The 20134-nt window shown below is 36.0% G+C and overlaps 1 protein-coding gene across 10 annotated transcripts in view; it reads left to right on the top strand.

The window, feature by feature from the left end:
* The window catches only part of QKI (QKI, KH domain containing RNA binding), a 167973-nt gene that overhangs the window by 22618 nt on the left and 125221 nt on the right, over positions 1-20134 (top strand). For all 10 annotated transcript variants that reach the window (XM_050894275.1, XM_050894273.1, XM_050894271.1 and 7 more), the window contains exon 2: positions 16799-16941. In XM_050894275.1, coding sequence (XP_050750232.1) covers positions 16799-16941 — 143 coding nt within the window. The remainder of the gene's footprint in view (positions 1-16798; positions 16942-20134) is intronic.

Raw genomic sequence — 20134 nt, 5'->3', positions numbered from 1 at the left:
GGATTTTTCTGTTTGTTTGGTGGTTGAGGGTTTTTTTTTTCCCACAGCACAATGTAATTGAAAGCAGTCAAGCTCTTATCAGATGCTGTGCAGGTCTGGTGGCAGGAGGGGATTGACTATTTGCCTATGCTTTTTTCTTTATCTTCAAAGATTATTTCAAAAGAGAATTGTTTCCCCCTGCAGCCAGTATGTGGGAACAGGTGGGTGAAAGAGAAGAGTTAAAGGGAAAGAGACAGAGACTAACAGAAAATGTAAGCCTGAAAGGCTATTTCAGGTTTTGGCTGCTTGTGTACTCAAAGTTTATTAAAAAAAAAAAAAAAAAAAAAGTCTTGAATGTTAAATGGAGGAAGAAAATGAAACTTTCCTACTCCCATTTGACAGAGTAGGTGTTAAAATTTTATTTCCCTTCTGGTAATGTAGCCTCAGCTATATGCCATTAGTTGTTGTACATGGCTGTGATTTAATGAGCAATGCTTCATCTGCTCGGGCAGAATATAGTTCTGGGCACTTAATGTTGGAAGCCGTAGTGTAAGCTGGTGCATAGTTGAGGCCTCATCTTGGTTCCATTTTGATACTCTGTGTTTAAATTTGAAATACATCTTAGCGTAGTGGTGGCGGTGTTTTTTGGGGGGGAGAGTGGGGAGGGTTGTTTGTGTATGGTTTGGTTTTGGGGGGGGGGGCGGTTCTCCTTATGATGTGTAAGATAAACCATGAAACAAAATTGAGATAGTGAGTTTCTGGGCAGGCTAGCAAATGTGATGTTATCTTTCACTGTAGTACCTGGTACTGAACACTATCCCACTGAAAAGAAATACACTGTTAATATGATACCAGCAATCCCAGTATTTTTAGTGCATAAATTGAAATCCTATTTCAGTCATCCAGAATATGGATGTTTCTGAAGAAGTATGTGAATTATGTAATTTAGAGCTGCAGATACGACCTCTGGAATGTGCCATGCTGTCATATATCTTTTAAGTAGCTCTGATACAACTTATGATTAAGGTTGCATTATGTATTCCACTAAATGACCTCGTGTTGTATGCAACTTTAAAACTTTTCATGCCAAGTGTATGGTTTAGGCTGAACTACACTGAAAGCTTCAATTAAAAGAGTGAAAACGTTTTCAAGAATGAATGTGGGGGGAAAGTCTTAGCATTTTAAAACAAAAAGTACACTTCTTAAAAAATTCGTTCTGAGAGGTTGCTAAAGCAAGTGCTTTTATCATTTTGTCTAGCAGTCTGCCTAGATTCAAATGAGACAGATGGCATGTTTGCATTTGAGCACTTAAATGTCTAAAAAGACTATCCTGCTAAGTATGTGCTGCACCTCCATCCAATTTCTCTTATTGAGCTATCTTACTGTGGATAGGCATGCTTTACTCCAACCTGAGAAGGCCATGTAGTTGCAGCTGTCAGTTTCTGTGGATCTGGGGAATGGACTTGAGAGAACGGACTCACTTTCCTGTGCTGTGAGCAATTGCTTTGCTTTCTTCTGAAATTTCAGCACTTAAGAAGGAAATGTTTTTGATTTTTAAAAACAGTCAGGAAGATGCTGTGTTTGGACAAAAAAAGTCTGGTGATGTAGCCATCCTTCATGGTTTGTGGACTGTTTGGAGGTATAAGGGAATGTTGGGTGGGAACTAGAACTGATTGAAGAACTGAAGGAATGAAGAATCATATCTTCCATAGGTAAAAAATGGGACTTGAGTATGAAGAAAAGACAGTTTGGGAGTAGGAGAGGGTCTGGGATGAGGAAAATGGGCAAAAGCATATGTCTGCTAGAGGAAACTGCTTTCCAGAGCCTGGAGTAAACCCAGAGTTTTGGAGTCTTGCCATGCTTTTGCTGTAAGGAAATACCTGTGAAACCCAGAGGCAAATTGTCTCATTCCTCCTCTGCTGCTGGACAGTATGTTCTTCTGCTGTCAGTTAATACCTTATTTCATGTGGCAGAGGTCTTTGAATGTAAAAATGCTAGCTTAGCTGACTGGTTGAATTTAGCAAGTTGCCAGATATGAGCACAATTGTTTTGTGGCAGTAAAACTGATCCATAAGATGCACACAGATGAGGACTTTCAGGCATGCTTTTTTTCTCATAGGAAGAGTGATGTTTCTAATACTGGGGGATCTCAGGCAGCAGTTCTCTGAACTTTTTTTTGCAAAGGAGTAAGGACCAGACCTGTCTCTGTGAAAGGTGCAGTATCCTACCATCTTGCTACTGGATTTGAGTGACTGTCACAGATGACTTGTAGAATAATGATGAGCTTATTAAGGAAACAAGGGATGAGTAAGGAAGAAGAAAAAATGATCATACTTTTGCTTCATGGATAATAGTCACAATTATCTGAAAACTTGTCAGTTATCTTAAATACATTGCTTGACACATCTGTGGTTTTGTTATGCTGTGTGTGCATATTGTGCTGGATTTTGCTGTCTCAAACTTCTTGCAAAACCAAAGAAAAATCCACCGAACAAACAAAAAAAATCATCTATGTAGAGGAGATTTATTTCATAAAGGGTCTGAATGCTTATTAAACAGACTGTTGTGCCCTCAAGTCCATTGTAAAGTCATGTTTCCTTTTTTTGGTAAAATACACCAAAGCATGCTATAAGTATGTTCAGTTTTCAACTTCGAAGTTAAACATATGCACTGAGTGTTGTAACAAATAGTCAAGCTTGGGATATGGATTCTAGAGTCAATTGTTTCGAGTATTTTAGGGGAGAAAAAATCCCATTTGCAAGCACTCTCTTTGATTTCTTTATGGTGTTTCATGAGATTGTTCATAAATGTCTACTTCTCAGAAAAGTGCGATTCCTTCAGATTTTTTAGAAAATACCTCTTGGTGTTGAACAAGAGAATATTAACTTAAAGAAGTAATAAGGTATAGACCAAGGCAACATATATTTATTTATATAAAGAAGCACTGTGCTTATTCTTGAAGGTGATGTCTTATTGATGCATTATCTCAAGGCAAGGCCTAAATATCTGGTAATGGTAATAATTATTGTTACTGATTAGTAATAATAATTGTGGATTAGAAATCTGAAGAATTATTTCAATTAATAATGGCATTTTTGCTATGTATTTCGGAATCAAGGGTATATGAGAATATTGTCATAGTTCCCAGGATAGTTACATTGTGCAACTCCAAAAAAGTAAGTAGTAATTTATCAAGAAATACTAACCTCTTCACATTCCTGAAGAGAGCGCAATTGATGTCTTTAAAACAAAACCACAGCCTATCCTTTATTAGGTTTTAATTGATTGCTGTTGTGACAGCCTACATAACCATGCCACTTGGAGTCTTGTGGCAAAATGCCTAAGTTACCTTTGATGTACCTGTAAAGTGATGTACCTTTACAAAGATATCTTCAAGGTAGTTTTGACTTGTACTGACCAAAATTACTCTGAGTGCAGTTTTGAATATGGCTACCTCACCTGTCAAGGCAGATCTTGCCTAATGGGGGCCTGATGTTACATGCAAATCACGTATTGTGCATAAAACAGAAAAGAAGGATGATTGGAAGGCCCAGCCTACTCTATTTTATTCTGATTACTTATAGAAGTAAGAGTAGTATCGCTAACCAAATATTTACTACTGTTTACAGAGTAGGCAGGCCATCTACAGTCTTGTTATTCTTAGTGAAAGCTCCGTTATGGTTGAAGGGAGTGAGCGTGGTTCTGTGTTTATCGCAATAAGAATCCACCTAATAGAGCAGATTACACTGTAGTTTTTGGAAAGTGAGTATCTGTTTATCATGTAAAGGAGCAAAAAGATTGTAAATCTACCTGTACCTCTGATAGTCAACGGGATTTTGTTATAGTATAAAAATACTCTCAATGGAGTTTTTTTGTAGTTGAAGAGCTTTACTTTTTCTTGAAGAAATGAAACTTTGAAAGATGGGCTAAGTATGTTTTAGTATACGCAACTGCAAATTAGATTGAACATTCTGTTGACTATGTGGAATAACAATAAATAAAATAGGGCAAATAACAGCTAGTACCTTTCATTGCAGTAAAAGAAACCTAAGTAGCAATGTTCTTGTTTCTCACTTTATCAGAGGTTGATGCTTTAGTGGTAGCTGATTCTCTTCATTAAAATTTTGCTGGCTGTGCATGTTTAGAAAAAGTTAGTTGCCTTGCTGATTTCCTGCCTGCTGGTAATGTGTCGAGTCAGATGGCTGAACTAATGCGCGGTACAAAAGGATGGATAACAGTAAGATTAGTATACTAATATGTCTCTTCAGTTTAACTTATGTTCAAGTCTGGAAAAATACTCAGGTTTAGTAAAAATGACAATTACAAACAGCCTGTTTTTTTATTTTTTAACCTTGAAGTTGGGCCTCAGTCATGTAAGATTTAGTTTGATTGTTGCCAGATTACAGTTCCCTGGAGAACCATGTTTACATAGGTATATTTATCTTTTAGAAGATTATTCAGGTGTATGTGTTTGCAGTGAATTCAAGCACACTTTTTTTTCCTCTAGGTTGATGAAAAACAAGCAGCTTTTCAAAGCTGACTGGTTATCTTAATCACTTCAATGTGAAATTGAAGTTGTTTAACAGTTGTAATAGAGGAACTCAGTGACAGTTTTTAAGTAGTGGTATTTTCTGTATGTACTACCTAGCATAAATACAAGCATTTTTTTGTCCTTTCAACGCCTTGGTTACAGTATTTAATGGTGTTAATAAAATTTTTTACTTGCTGTATTTCTCTCATATAAATTTCTGTCACTGATTGTGCTTGTATAACAAATTACAATTTGCAGTAAGGTAGAACTGTACTTATTAGCATATGTAGTGTTCTTAATGGATTCTTTTTAAGACTGGTGCTTGAAATAAAGAACTTAATCGTACTGTACGTATGATAAGTCTGGGTCATACGGCAGTTTGATAAACCATCTGCATACAGAATTATTTTCTTCTTGGTGTGTGACCTGTCTAATTTGTTGTAATTTGAAGACTCTCTTGGTAAGGAATTCCTATCCCAAGCTATGTATCATACATGTTATCTGAAAACAGATCATGTTCTGATTTAACAATTTTTTCCCCCACCGAAATCATAATTTGCTATGGTGGGTTCTTCCAAAATCATGTGTCTCAAATTCAGAATTTTCTTTTTAACTGTTACACTTACTTGTGGCCACTTAAAATCTGTTTAATTTTACAGCACATGTTGCCCTTTTAACTCTTATTCTGGTGGCAGTTGTCAGTATACTGATAATGAGCAAACTTCTCTCGGTTTTGGGTTTTTTTTTTCCCCCAAGCCAGCCTCTTTATTTTTTCCTGTCAGTGGCTGTCCTTTTTTACGTAATCCAAATATCCTTTTATATCTTCAGTATTTTTTCTGAATGAGGATGACCAAAATTCTATACAGCATTTTAACAGAGTTGTTCATGCAATTCTTCCATTCTTTATTGAAAATACCATACAAAGCTACATCAATTAAGATATTTGCTCTTCCACTGCTGTCACTGCTTGGGTCCCTCCTGGTCAGTGTGTGATTGATAACGGGTTTTGTATCCTGCCAGTGTCAAACAGAACATTCTTCATTGGAGGGGGCGGGGAACCTCCTAGTTTTGCAGCATTAACAATTCAGAGTGAGATTCCACTTTAATTCATTTTTAGAGATTATTCAGTTCACCCTTTATGAGGTTTTCCATCACCTTTGGTCAACCTCCTTTTATTTAGTTCTACTTTTAGCACAGCTATTGTCACTTTGTTTTAGCTTATACCTTGAAGAGCTTTTCTAGGAATCACCATTCTTTTAGTTAAATTCCGTACAGAGTGTTGCATGGGAAACTCAATTTAGCACTGCTCTGTTTTCTTAAGCACTGTCATAGTTATTATGTTAGCCTAGCACTGTCTAACTTTGGTAAACTTGTAGTATGCTTTACAGATTTTCACGCTGGTATTTTAAGTTCTTCAACATTTCTGAAATTTGGTGTAGTAGCACAAATGGACTAATGTGTGTGGCTGGAATATTTATTCTTGAACTAAATTTTGGAGCTTTTTCCTGCATGAGTGCATGTTTGGTTATTGTACTTCCAACTCAGAGTTCCCAGTTTTTCTCTTTCCAACATTCATCTTTGACCTCTTCTTTTCAGATGATTTTGCTAACAAGTTCCAAGTTCCATCAGTCACCTGTTTTGAAATCTAAGCTTAAATAAAATTTGTTGTTCTTCTGTTTGTTCAAGGTTTATAATTTGATTTGATGGCCATCTCCTTTGAAGTCTTCTCTGCTACTAAAGCCACATCTAAACCAACTTTGTATGTTGGTTCATCAGCAATGTAATGGATAAATCTATCAGTTTATCACATGCAGGAATATTTGACTACTGCTAAATTAAGAATTGATATCTGTGATAATTAAGCTTTGTAACTTAATAAAGATAAGCTAAAAGATATGTTGGACATGTATAATCTTTTAACACAGATGGGTAATACTTAATTCAGGGCTGGAGTTTGGTCAGCTGTGTTAACAAATTTCTTAAGCTATGGTGTTGCTTATGTATTTGGTTAAGTAGAGACTGTGGTAAAGTAGAGATTGTGTTTATGTACTGCCTAACTCTGGGAAGTCTTCCAATACTTAAAAGTTAGTTTGAATTTGCATAGTGCATCTTGATAATGTATTTAATGTCAGAGCAGTGCAATAGTTAATGTATTTAAGGTGGTAGATGACTAACTTGTCAATGTCAGTGTTGATACTTGTCAACCAAAAATTGTTACTTTCTTGCAGTCTTGTGAATAAAATGCTGACAGAGCCAGGGTAGGGCACTGTGTAAAACAATACCGTGTGATAGGAAGCAGCGTGTTTAAAAGTGGGATTGTATTACTGTCGTACATGATCAGTTTAAAAAAAAAAGTAAATTGGGAATGAGAGGAACTAGTCAGTCCTATTCAAATGGATTAGATTCCAGTTGAAGTGATGAAAGCCATCAGGTCAGCCTCTTACAAAATTACTTTGTATATGTAGAGACATTGCTTTTACAAATACTGGAATAGCTTTGTTTTGATGTGCTAGCAGGTTAGAATTATAGATGTTCACTTTATAATGAAGTCATTTGCTTATGATTAGATATGTTTGCTTTCTCAGTTTTTGATGTGTCGTATCTTGCAGTATTAGGCAAATTCCTTGGTTGATTACCAATGATCACAGGTTTTTTAGATGTCTCAGGTACAAAAAACTTAGTGCCAAATTCCAGGTTTCTGTGACTATAAAGCATCTTCATCAGCATCTCAATAGCAGTACAGTATTTTTTTTAAACAAAGAATGTATTATGTTAATTCTTCATGACTAATCAGCTAATGCTGACTAATTTTTTTCCTTTAACTCACTGACTATGTATGTATGGTCCAGATATCTAGCTTTTTTAATGTATCAGGTAATCACTGTGTGCATATACTGTGGAGGATTCAGTTTTATGACAAGGAAAAGACTGATGCAAAGCTATGTGAAAAATTGACAGAGGACATAAGTGCATCTTCACTTTCCAACAATTCCTGAAATACTTTGTATTAGCTGCGAAGTTTTGTGTTCCCTCAAATTGCCTTTGTATGTGGAAGGTGTGGGAAATTTACTTTGGCCTTAAAACGATTAGTAAAATAGGGAGAGGACTCCCATGACATTACTGTGTTAGCGAATAGTTAATTATTTTTGGATGATCATGGAGGTAAAAAACAATGCCCTCACTCCTTTCATACAAAAGACAAAGAGTGCATTAACCAATGGAATGTTTTCTTATAATTGCTAACTCTGTGGAGGATGGTTGTGGGTGGTTTCCAAAAGATTAAGAAAATAACCTACATGTGCTTTACATTATTCTTTGTAAATGGTGAGTGTTAAGATGCACCCTTGGAAAGCAGGAAAGACTCTAATGGTGCTGCTATCTAGTTCTTTCTAGTAGGTTTTTTTTTAGTAGTTTTCACAGTTTGATTTCCTCTCAGTTCCAAGAATAAACAAAACTGAAATTTAGATAACTCCATCAGAATTTTAATTCTCCACTAAACTTCAAAACTGATTATTTTGGAGGGTCTCAACTAGGAGTTAGTTTCAATTAGTTTGTCTTGTTTTAAAGGTTGTAAAATTGCATCTTGCCTTTTAGGCACTCCTTGCACATACTGGCAGGATAGCGTAGGGTGTGGGATTTCTTTGCTGATACTGAGGGGATTCTAATGTGAGTTAGGCTGTTGTTTTCTGAAGTGCTCAGTATACTTTTTGAGAGAATGTCCTTCTGGCTTTAACTGGAGAGCTTCCCATTACATGACTCATAAATACAATTTATTGGATATGCTGAAGATACCTGTAGAAATTGGACAGCAATTGACTGTTGTGAATGGATGGATTTGAATGTAGGGAGCGTGGAATAGTGTCTGGGTAGAGAAGGTCCATTGCAGACCAGTCTGCATTGTTCACAAAGAGCAATTTCAAAACCAGACAGTAAACTGAGGTGAAAGATTTCTGTTTAAAAAATACACACCTGGGGAACTAAAACCATGGAAGTTCTGTCTGAGCTGATACTAAGCTGATGTTTTTAAATAGCAACAAGTAACGTTCTTGTTCTTTAAATCTCATAGAATGGATGGCTCCTTTCTTTCATCTTTCTGATCATGATTAGTAGTTTGTACAGAATTGTATTACTGCTGATTCTCCCACATGAAAGATATCCAGGTCATTTATTATTATGGTTAGCTGCCAAAAATTTGATTCACACTACTGGGTATGGAAAAACCAACCAACCAAAAACCTGAAGTAGATTTAGCAGCTTGACCTACGCATAACTGTGCTACTTGTGACTAAGTATTTGGGGGCATCTTGCTACTAAAGGGAGCTAGACTAGAAGATTTTTGAAAGTGTAATAATTAAGCCTGACATGAATGTGAGCCACCAAATCTGCTTCAGCAGTTGTGCTGTGCTGATGGACTTTACTAGTGGAAAATGAAGAGCTTGACACTGTTAATCTAACCCATTGTCCTGGTTTCGGCTGGGACAGAGTTAACTCTCTTCTTAGTAGCTGGTACAGTGCTGGGTTTTGGATTTAGTGTGAGAATACTGCTGATAACACTCTGATGTTTTAGTTGTTGCTAAGTAGCGCTTGTCTTAAGCCAAGGATTTTTCAGTTTTCCATGCTCTGCCAGCAAGCAGGTGTGCAAGAAGCTGGGAGGGAGCATAGCTGGGGCAGCTGACCCCAACTAGCCAAAGGGGTATTCCATACCATAGAACGTCATGCCCAGTATATAAACAGGGGGGAGTTGGCTGGGAGGGGCGGGTCGTGGCTCTGGCATCGGTCAGTGGGTGGTGAGCAATTGCATTGTGCATCACTGGTTTCTTTTCTTATTTCTTTTTTTGTTGTTGTTGTATTCTTTTTCATTACAATAATTCTTACTCTGTTAGTAGCGTATTTTTACTTTAGTTATTAAACTGTTCTTATCTCAACCCATGAGTTTTACTTTTTTTTTTCCTTTCCCTTTCCTCCTCCCCACCCCACTGGGAGGGGGAGGGGGAAGCGGCTGTGTGGTGCTTAGCTGCTGGCTGGGGTTAAACCACGACACCCATGTTGTAAGGAAATTTTGTAACAAGCAGAACAGTATACGTTCATTTACTTTAACTGAGTTACTGTGTAAGCTTGATCTAATGCTGAGATTTAAGAGATGAATATTCTGGATTAATTTTCCTGGTTTTTAATGTTGGCTTTTGAAACACTTAATTTTCCTTGACTCTTAAAAGTTTGGTTTAGTTGTACTGTTTTCTGTCTATCGGCTAATTACCTCAAGAAGCTTTTGGTTTCACAAAGATACTCATTTGGATGTGGATGGATAGTGTATGTTAGTTGCTAGATGATGTTAGTTGAAGATATCAAGTAGACTGCTGAAAGGCTTGTTCAACTATCCTCTTAGGAACTTCTAAACTGATTTTTATGTTAAAGGTTTTTAGGTTTTTTGGAGTGTAGTACTGGGATATGAGGAGACATAGGACTTCATCTCAAATGTACAGCTTTATGAGTTTACCAAGAAAATGAGGAGACTGTATTTAATCTTCTTCATATTATTTTCTTAAGTGAATGCAGATTACCACTGTCAGATGTAATGCAGGGTTGATGGACTTTTGATCAGACCTGTTCTGGCTGTTCTGACATACATTGTATTAAATAATGTAAATGCAAGTTTTAGTAAGTGGAAGCAAATGCATGACTGTTTTAAATTTGCCATTTAATTATGTCAGAGTTCAATGTCATACTCTAAACCAAAACTGCTGATGTATGAAAAAATGTCAAAGTGGACTGTCTGTTTTATTAGCTTTGATGCTTGATCATGTTTGTCTAAATTTTTATTTTTTTACTCTGTATTGGTTTCTGAAGGACAGATGATAGGAATCTTGTTTGCCTGATGCTCAGGCATTTCACTGATTAATAGCAGGGGGTGGGTAGAGTAAGTGCTTGCCAGCATTTTAGTCTATACACTGATGATGCATGCGGGGTACAGGTCCATGTGGCGCAATATTAAAAATGACTTGGTTTTTTGCTAGTGTTGCTATTTCTGCTCTATCAGCAATAGTAGCAAACAGCACTGGTGTTAACAGTGAAGACTGTTAAAATTGTGAAGAATAAAAACAACTATTTCTTTGCCAAGTGAGCATACTAAAGCTGCTAGATTAGAAAACACATGAGTTGCAGTGTTCCACCAATAATAAAGCACTTAAAAGCTTTTTGTTGACATTTATACAATGAGAACAGATGAGTGTGCTCTGTATGGTTTTGAAGTCAGTTTGATGCAAACCTTACAACTGCCCACAACAGAAGGAGTTTTGCAGGCTCTTCTTGCAAAAAGAAATGACTGTATTTTGATACTGAGAGTGCTGACAAATTGCTGAAAGTGCTCTCCACTTATCATTGGACTGACAGTTTAATCATCGAAAGTGTACTGCTAGATTGGGCTCAGAGGAACAAAGGAGAAGAAACTAGAGTTTTTTCCAAGGCATTAAAAGATGAATTGAAATTTGAAATGCAAACACTTTTTTTTTTTGGAGGTGACACTGCTGCATGACTTGTATGCCATATTCTCAGTGGTGGTGTCCAGAACTTACAGATTCTTTTTCATTTCTTCTGAGAGAGAGTGCTGATCAATTTACTGCATAAATGGGGTGATGTCACATTGTTTTGGTTCTTGTTTTACCTCTTAAATTCCTAAATTGATGATCCAGCAGCAGTTGTGTGCAGTAAAAATATTTTACAAAATTATTAACTTTTTGCATGCATTTCATTGCATTTCACATTAAAAAGCAAACAAACTTCTTAGTAGTAAAGAATGAGAGGGACTTGAATCAGTTGTTTTCCCTGCCTGCCTTCTCAGCTCAATGCATGCTGATCTCATGAATTTGAGTGGACTTACTGAAGTCGTCTCTGTTAGATAGTTATCAGAATTTTTCACTTTTCACAAAAAAATATTGTGGAAATATTGAAGGCATTATTTATGCTTGCTTTGAGGGCCATAGTCTGTAAGAAACAAATTTATTGTAAGAATGAACTTTTCCTGTCAAAATACCTAAAAATATGCTGTATGTAAAAAAATTTGGTGTCATTGATATTTTGGGCATAACTTGATTTCTGTGAGAAAGTAGAAAACTGAAACTGAATGTTCTATGCATCACTGAGATCCAAGTACCGTGTAGATTTTTAGCTACATGAACATAACTGTTTTTCTTAGCATACATCTTGAATTTTTAACTTTAAAAAATTTGCTCATAACTTTTTTTTTTATATGGAAATAGCTTGTGATTGAGAATCTTTAAGAGTGTGGTGCTTTGCTTCCTTAAGGAAGCATGCTGACTGGTGTTATAAGATGGTTAGTGTTTTGATTCATTCTGAATCTCTTGCTGGTTGTGGCTGTTGGTTTGTTCCACCCCCATTTGCTATGTATTGTAAAAATCAAGAATGATAGACAAGTGGCTCTTCTGCGACAGATAAACACTTCTTATTTTCTTCAGTTTAAAGAATTAAATTCTGTGTACATTGGTGGCTTAATGTTGCGTTAGACTTACAAAAGCAACATAGGCTGAAAGTGGCATCAGTTTAGCTCTGTTTAGATGGCTGTAGCTAAATTGGAGCAAATTGTTAACGTCAGAAGATTTGTTTCAGTTCTTCAAATTCTTAGTTCTAGTTTAAACTGCAATGAGGAATGCATTGGTTTAAAAACAGTGTCCAAGTCTGCTGCTCTTTCAGAAGATAAAGCTTTGTAATTTAGAAGCAGCCTTCATGATGAGAAATTCTAAAGCTGTGGGCACTGGGGATGAGGATGGTTTGCAATTCTGAAAGTGATGGGAGAGGAAGAATTTGAACTTTTTCAGTGATTTCCTACTTTGAATATGCTTGCTGAGTGGTTTATGTAAACCCATTTTACGTTGCAGTCCAACAGTCTTAAACACACGTGCAGAGCCTTACTTTCTCTAAGGGAATGATAATTGACAGCTGAAAAGCAGTAACTTCTTGGTGGTTTTTAATGTGATGACAAGCATTCATCTGAACACAGTCCTTCATGTGCTCAAGACAAGAATATTGTTAAGTGTCATGAAGAAATCAAAAAAGTACATCTCTCTAGGCAAATGTGGTCAGTATAAACAGTGTGTCCTGCTTCAGATCATATCTTAGGTGTTAGAGAGATTGAAAAAATACTATCTGTAGATGAAGGAAACAAAAGATTACATTACTTGCATAGTTTTCAGGGACAGAAGAAGAAAAATGTTCTCCTGGACCAGAATGCATGTCATTGCCACCATAGGTGACTATGTCATGCCATGTTAAGGTGGAACAAGATAATTATACTGAAACCAGTTTGTCTTTTTTTGAGTCTATTCCTCCACTGCCCTGCTGTGAGCAAGACAAATTTGTCACTTACTGCTAAACTTACTACTTACAACGTACAGACCAGAGTATTGTTAAAAGTGAATAATGTGGATTTTGAACTACTTCATGTGAGCTTCTGCTTCTACCTGCAATAGAGATGGATACTTAGATCTTTTCAAAGGGAGGCCTATTACTGCATTTGCAGAGCTCACCAGTTTTGGAGGTATGGTGAAGCTGCTGTATGCTTTTTTTAGCCATAGCTACTATTATAATTAAGTATCTCTCCTTACTAACTCTATTTTAAATCCCTAGAGTGTTATACAACATAATTACCACTGCGGTGTTAAGATAGAGGTAAAGTAGAACTGTACTTAGATGTTTGCTTTGAAAGTAAAGCTTTCCTTGTTTTTAAATCAGCTGGCTTCCTGTGAGATATCATGGTGGAAGAACTTGTAAAGAATTGTAAATGTGGAGGAGCTAAAGCCTTGCAAATGAACTTGGGAAGCGTGATTTCGTGAGAGACATGCCAAAGAAGCTCTTGGCAAGGGAGGACGAGATATCTGCTTGGTAGTATGTAAGAAATGATGTGAAATCTAAATAAAAGGCTGTTTACTTGAGTTCCTCTTATTTTTAATGATATGTGGATTCAATGGTAAAAAATAAAAAGGTGTGCTTTGAGGGTGTGACCTTCCTACTTTTGTACTGCTCCTGCCCTCAGATTTTTAAGTATTTTTAAGTATTTCGGAACAGAATAAACCAGATACTTGCTAGAGGTGAAAGGAGAGTAGAGCTTTTAGCTTTTCTAACGTGCTGCTGGTGAGGCTTTCTGGAGTCTTACTGCACTTCTGAAACTCTTGAGGGATGTGCTGGAAATGCAGCAGCAGATAGTTCTATAGATATGTGTAACGGCTTAAAGTGAGTGGCAAAGTTGCAAGATACTCAAGACTAGCTTGAGAGTTCAAAGAAGCTGGAATTCAAGAAGCTTGAATTTGGTTTAATGGAGATGATAAAAGGAAAGATTATGTGATCAAAATTAAATGCTTTTGTATGGACTCTTGTTTAATCACACTTTTTGTGTCTCAACAAGAGGCAGGTATCTGAGAACTGCTGTTAGGTGTAAAAGAAAAAAATAATCTTGAAGATGTATAAAAAGATTCAGCAGTGTCTGGAAAAAAAACAGGATGCATATTAAGCAGGTAAATAACTTCAAGAGTTGTGTATTTGGGAGAATACTTGTGGTCGGCTGGGCTAACAAGTTGGGAAGGAAGATAGGTTGTGTTCTATCCATAGTTAGAAGTGAGAGAGAATGGGTGAACTGGAGATTTGATCTAATTATTTTATAATTTAAGCAGTAGTTCTTCAGTTCTGCCAAATACAAGATAAGTTAAAAGAGAGGCTCCTAGATAGTGTATTATACAGAAAGGGAGTTTGGAGACCTGATCAGCAGTTAAAGAAAAACTGGGAATACATGCTTTTTATTTCACCTGTTGCTTCTGAATGCTTCTTCTGAGGCCTTAGGGAAAGTATCTAAGGCAAGAGAGAAGATAAAATGCCAAGAAGCAGAAGAAATGGTAGCACTTGAGGAGCTGATGATAATGCTGAGTTGATGTAGCTGACTGTCCCTGTCCTGATGTTTGTTAGTGTTACCAGTGGCTTGAATGTAAAGAGAGAAGATAAAAACCTACATATGCAAATAAAACTAAAATTCAGGTGTCTGGTCCTATAGTGGAGTAGAAAATCTTGAGTTGGTAGGTGTTGTCATTCTATATAACATTTGAGGCGTGATAGATGGCTTAGGTTTCACTTAAACCAGAATTCAGTGGTAGTCCTCAAGTCAGCTTATCATACTGTCTGTGCGTGTTCTGAATGTTTAGCTCTACAGTGTCATGAATGTGACGTACGAGTATTTGCAAGGGGAAGATTAAAATAAGTGTTCTTTCTCTCCTGTGAAAACTAGGATATCTAATGCTAGTGATTATATTCTACACGAAAGATACAATTTAAAATGAAATTTTCAGTGCAACTACTCTGTAGCTGCCAAATATAAATAAAAATGACTGTGTTGCTACTTATGCTTCAGTACTTCGGCAGACTGCCTTGCTTGTTTCAGTGTAGTGTAAGTTAATGGAAAATCTGAAGAGAATGAAAAGGAAACAAAGACTGCCAAAAGATAATAGTATTTGTTCAAAGAGTTGTGCTAAAGAATTTCTTTATATACTGAAGCCAGTATAAATACTGCTTGTAGTTCTGAGGATTTTGTACCTGTTGCCCAAATTGTCAGTGTAGAAGCAGCTGTGGATTTTTTCCTTGAGCTATGATTATATGATGACAAAATTTGTGTTCTCCATTCGAAACAGGTGTTAACCACCAAATCATTATATAGTATACATGATTGAGCATGTCAGTTTCCAGTGGAGAAACAACTTGAATATGCAGAGTAAGTTTGTTAGAATTAATTCAGACTAACTCGGTTGAAAATTAGGTCTGCTGCGTTTCAGAGATTCATCATTTCTGATGCTCTCCCTCTCCCCCCTAGCTTTTCAAGTGGTGAAATCTCAGCTATAAATCATTTGCCAGAGAAGAAATTGATTATGAAACAGAGATTATATTAGTCTCTTGTCTGCTGCTAGAGTTTCAAGTGACTTCTTGTTTCTGTGGCTTCCTGTGGTCAGATGAAAACATAAAATTTCTGTTTTCAGTTTCATTTTAATTCTGAAGATTTTGAAAGCAGTTGTAACAATTCTAAGTAAAAGACTGGAATTATTGATATCTGTTTTTGCGTTACAGCCCATGCTATCATAAGTCTTAATGCTTTGGGAACAATGCCTGTTTAAATGTTAGTTTTCAGTTTGGAACTTGGTTAATACAGTCATTTTAAGTAATTCTTTAGTGGTACTGGAATAAACTCATTGAGAAAATTTTATACTAGTTGGGATTCCGTAAGTTATGAAATGTGGGGGTTTTTTATTCTTATAGCAGGAATTTAAATACCAGTTTAACAGTTCTAGAAATGAAATATAACCTCTTGTTAAATATTTTTTTTTTGGTTAAATAAGAGAAAGCTTTGTGTCCATTCTCAGACAGATAGTTTAGTGAAACTAACCTGCATTTGAATCAAATTGTCCATTTTTAACTACCTTGTTTATAACTACTCAACTACATCTTGCAAGTAAATACCTCAAGGTGTGGGTAATACAGGTGTAATTGGTAGAAACAGTACTTCTAAGTCCACTTGTGACATTCCCTGGTGCTGTCAAGGAGTTTTTTATTACTTTGCAATGAAGAAGTAGGACTTTTGGGTGCATATAGCTGTTGCCCAGGTCTCTGATACCATACTTGTCTTCATTTTTTCATTACCTCACTGGGGGTAGTCAGTAGAACAATATTTACTGCTATGTTGTCACACCGTGTGCTCAGTAACTGCACTCTTGAGTTGTCAGATTTCTCATTGCTGAAAGATGCACCTTTTCATTTCCAAATGCTATAGTTAATCTCATAACTAGCAAATAGTACTGTATAGATGCATTTTTGTATTTTTTTGTTAGATATAGATTTCTAATTTTTTTGCTTTCTAGATGCTTTGTTATAAAAAATACATGAAGGAACTGTGTTTATACACCTTCTAAATGATATGAACAATCTTGTAAGTGTTCTAAGGAGCTGCGCATAATTTTTATTTCAATAGCTTAATTCCATAAACAGGATGAGTAGGCAGCAAATTTACAGACATAAAGAAAACATTTAAGATGGGTGCTGCAATTTAAAAAAAAAAAAAAAAACCAAAACCCACAAAAACCTAAATAAAACCAAAGTAGATTTTTCTTTCAAGTTACCATGATGCTCATGAAGAGAGGAAGAAAATGGCATTAAGATTTGGGAAAGGTTAGAAAGAGAAGACTGTCATGCTAGATTATAATCTGTTACTGTATTTAATACCTAATATACGTTTTTCCCCCACAGAAATTAGCAGAGTACGGAAAGACATGTATAACGACACATTAAATGGTAGTACGGAGAAGAGAAGTGCAGAATTACCAGATGCTGTGGGACCTATTGTACAGTTACAAGAGAAACTATATGTGCCTGTAAAAGAATATCCAGATGTAAGTATATCTTTTTAGTCCCTAAATTATTTTTTGATCCTTGTGGTCGTCTTTAAATGTAAATTTCATGTGATGCTACCCTTGGATCACACTGAATTGCTTTTGACAAGATACTTCTTAGGGAAGCAGTGTATGTTCCACTTGGTGGCTTGATTTGTAGTGAGTATGAGTGGAAGAAGGTTGTGTTAAATACCAAACTAGTATGGATTATAAAGCCGTAGATCTAAGATCTGAATTGTCTTGTTCATTCAGTACTGTCAGTCCTGAGACACTGTGTAGTGAGTTTTATGAGGGACATAGTTCTTTGGACAGTGTTTTTTCCTCTTAGGATGTCTTTAGAAGTCAGTTGGAGAATCCTTAGAGACCCTTTAGAGACCTTTTGGAGACTGTACTTAATCTCAATTACTGTTTGTCTCATACCTGTGTAACCAGTTCTGTTGCATATAGAAGTGTCTTTAACTTGGAGTTGCGTTTTTTTTTTCTTCCCCTTAAGCAAAGCTCCTTGCTTGCATGCCAATGTTGCGTTCTCCATTGGGTATTCTGTTCTATTGTACACCTACCTTTTTGAGGGAGAATGGTTTCATTTAACTAGAAGAACTATTTAGAACTCCTGTGGTCTGAACGGTTTCTTAAAACAACTCAGGAAAAATAGTCCTGTCAAAATCTACCCCAACCGTTTTCATTGATCACTGACAAAATAAGAAATTGTGTTACTCCTCCCTAATAGAATTTAGAGGTCCCGTTGCAGTGGAGGAGTGCAGGATCCAAGTGAGGCATTTGCACACTGAAGTGATATAAAGTGGAAGAAAGTACAGAACAGCAAAAAATGGAAGTAACACTTGTGTATTTCTGTGGCTTTTCTTTGTATCATTAATTAGATTAAGCTCTCCAAATTGAGCTTTATTATTTTAATGCTGCTTAGAACATACAGGCCTCTAAATAAAACCTCATTGGGCCATAGTCCATGAAGAAAATTAAGTGCAAGTCGTTATTCAGAACAGAATATTTAGACAAATGTCTCTTCTCCCTTTTCAGTTTTCACAAAGTTGTTTTGTTGCTTCTGGGTTAAAATAGCTGTACTGGGAAAAGCGTTCAAAGAATTTGCATTAGCAGTAAGGACATCTCTCTCCCCTTCCCATCCGTTTTTCTTCCAAATTAAATATATCCATATGTGTATCTATGTACATATATGTACATGCATACATATCCCCACATCAAAAAACAGTGATTCTTTTCAAACTCCTTGGAAAAACAGATTTTTGAGAGGAACTGTGCTATGCAATTGTTCTGTAAAGTGATGTAAGTAGCTCTGTACTTAGATAGCTGTATATATCTTAGAGTTATATTGCTTATTGGCTTTTTAAAGCATAGTTTAGTTGTTGAAATCTTGGTTTTATAACTTGACAATGCATCCTTTGAGAACAGTTGCCTTAGTTATTGGTTGTAGTTTTTACAGAACTTGATGCTTGCTGTACCAGGATCATGAGATAGGAGGAAGAAAAAAGAGTTGGATTTCCTGTAATTATTACTAAGCTTTTCTTCTAGAAATCAAGGATGTAGTAGCTTAGCTCTTCGCTGCTAGTTAATATAGTGTAAATAAGCAGGAAAGAGTTTGTCTCTAGTTACTGTCAAAGCACTTGTGTAACTTCAGGTGTACAATTTCTCTAGCTACTGCTAGCTCTTTGTGTGCCTTCAGAAGAATGCCCTTGAAGTGGTCACTGATTTATTTTAATAAACTCTTACAAATTCAGAAGTTGGAGAGACTTGTGATTTGTATACATGTGACCTGGAACAAAAAGGTAGTTGGTTGTTGTGAGATGATGTGAAGTGTTTGCTAGAAAATGTACAGCTTCTACCACTATGGTGGTACTTGGCAGTTCAAGCTTCATTGGGGAGCCAAGCCCAGCGTTCTCTGTGTGCTCCTGCCTGTCTACGTGTTGTCTGTATTTGTTCCTGGCTACTCAGAATGGGATCTGCATAGCCTCAGTAATTGGTTAAGCAACTAGAATATACCACTACATACAAAAAAAGCTGTGGTTTTGTACGTAGGCCCTTTCTAAGATCTTTTTGCAAGTTAGAAATTAAGTAACTTGCTTTGCATTCAGCCTAGTACAGCATTCAGAAGGTCTGCGGTATAGTGATTCCAACTTGTCTTAAAAAAAACCTGTAAAATTCACTTGTTAAGATTAATTTCACCTGTAAAGATAATTTCATTGTAATTACACAGTGTTACATGAAACTTCTTACTCATATCTAGCAATTGATTTAATTGTTATCAGATACAGGGAAGACATGCTGTGCAGGCTATCAGAGTGAGTTTGTCAGATAAATCCAGTTAATTCTTTATTGCCATCATTCTCTTCCAACCAACAATCTTGTATACCTTACAAAGACATAAGGATGGATAAACTTAAAGATTATTCAGAGAAGAATGACCAGAAACTGTTTTCTGATGTAGATTTAGTAATATTTTTAATAACAGAAATAAAAAAAATCAAACTTTTATGATGTTCTAATAAACTTCTATTCTGATGAGTATTTTTGACTTACAATTTTAAGCATATAGATTAGTTGACTGTAGTGAATACTGAATAGTACTATAGTGCCATTTTGTGCACAGAATCCTAAAGTAATTGTGAGGCATAAAAATAATGGTCTGCCATAAGTTTAAACAAACTTATGTTTTATATATACATATATAAACATACATATATACATAAAAGATGAACAGTAAATTTTCATAGCCTACATCACTTCGATATTACTATTTGATTGTCCTTTGAGTACCTACACAGAGGAAAGAATACATAAAACTGAATTACAAAGCTAAAATAAATATATAAAATCCCCTATAGTCTCTCAATAATTTAGTTTTTTATGAGTGCATACTGAGTATTTTTATTATAATTTTTGTTCTAAGGCCATAGTTGATGCAAGGTTCCAACTTTCCAAAAAATCGATTGTCTGAAACAGCCTGTAGTTTTTAAATGCTGACTGTGTAGAATCTGCATTTCTACTTCTGTACTAGTAAGTGGAAGATATGCAAAAATACTGCTAAAGAATAACTAATTTTATTTTGTATGTTGTATTAATAAGGAACATTTTTCCATGATGTAATCACAGTCTCATAAATTGCGTAACTGTTGAGGTGATCTGCTTTCTGGCTCATAGTTTTTCCATTGCAAGCTACAAT

This window comes from Gymnogyps californianus, chromosome 3, assembly GCF_018139145.2.
Source record: "Gymnogyps californianus isolate 813 chromosome 3, ASM1813914v2, whole genome shotgun sequence".
NCBI classification, from domain to species: Eukaryota; Metazoa; Chordata; class Aves; order Accipitriformes; family Cathartidae; genus Gymnogyps; species Gymnogyps californianus.
Note: the sequence above shows the minus strand (reverse complement) of the source record. Positions and strands in the feature narration are given on the sequence as shown.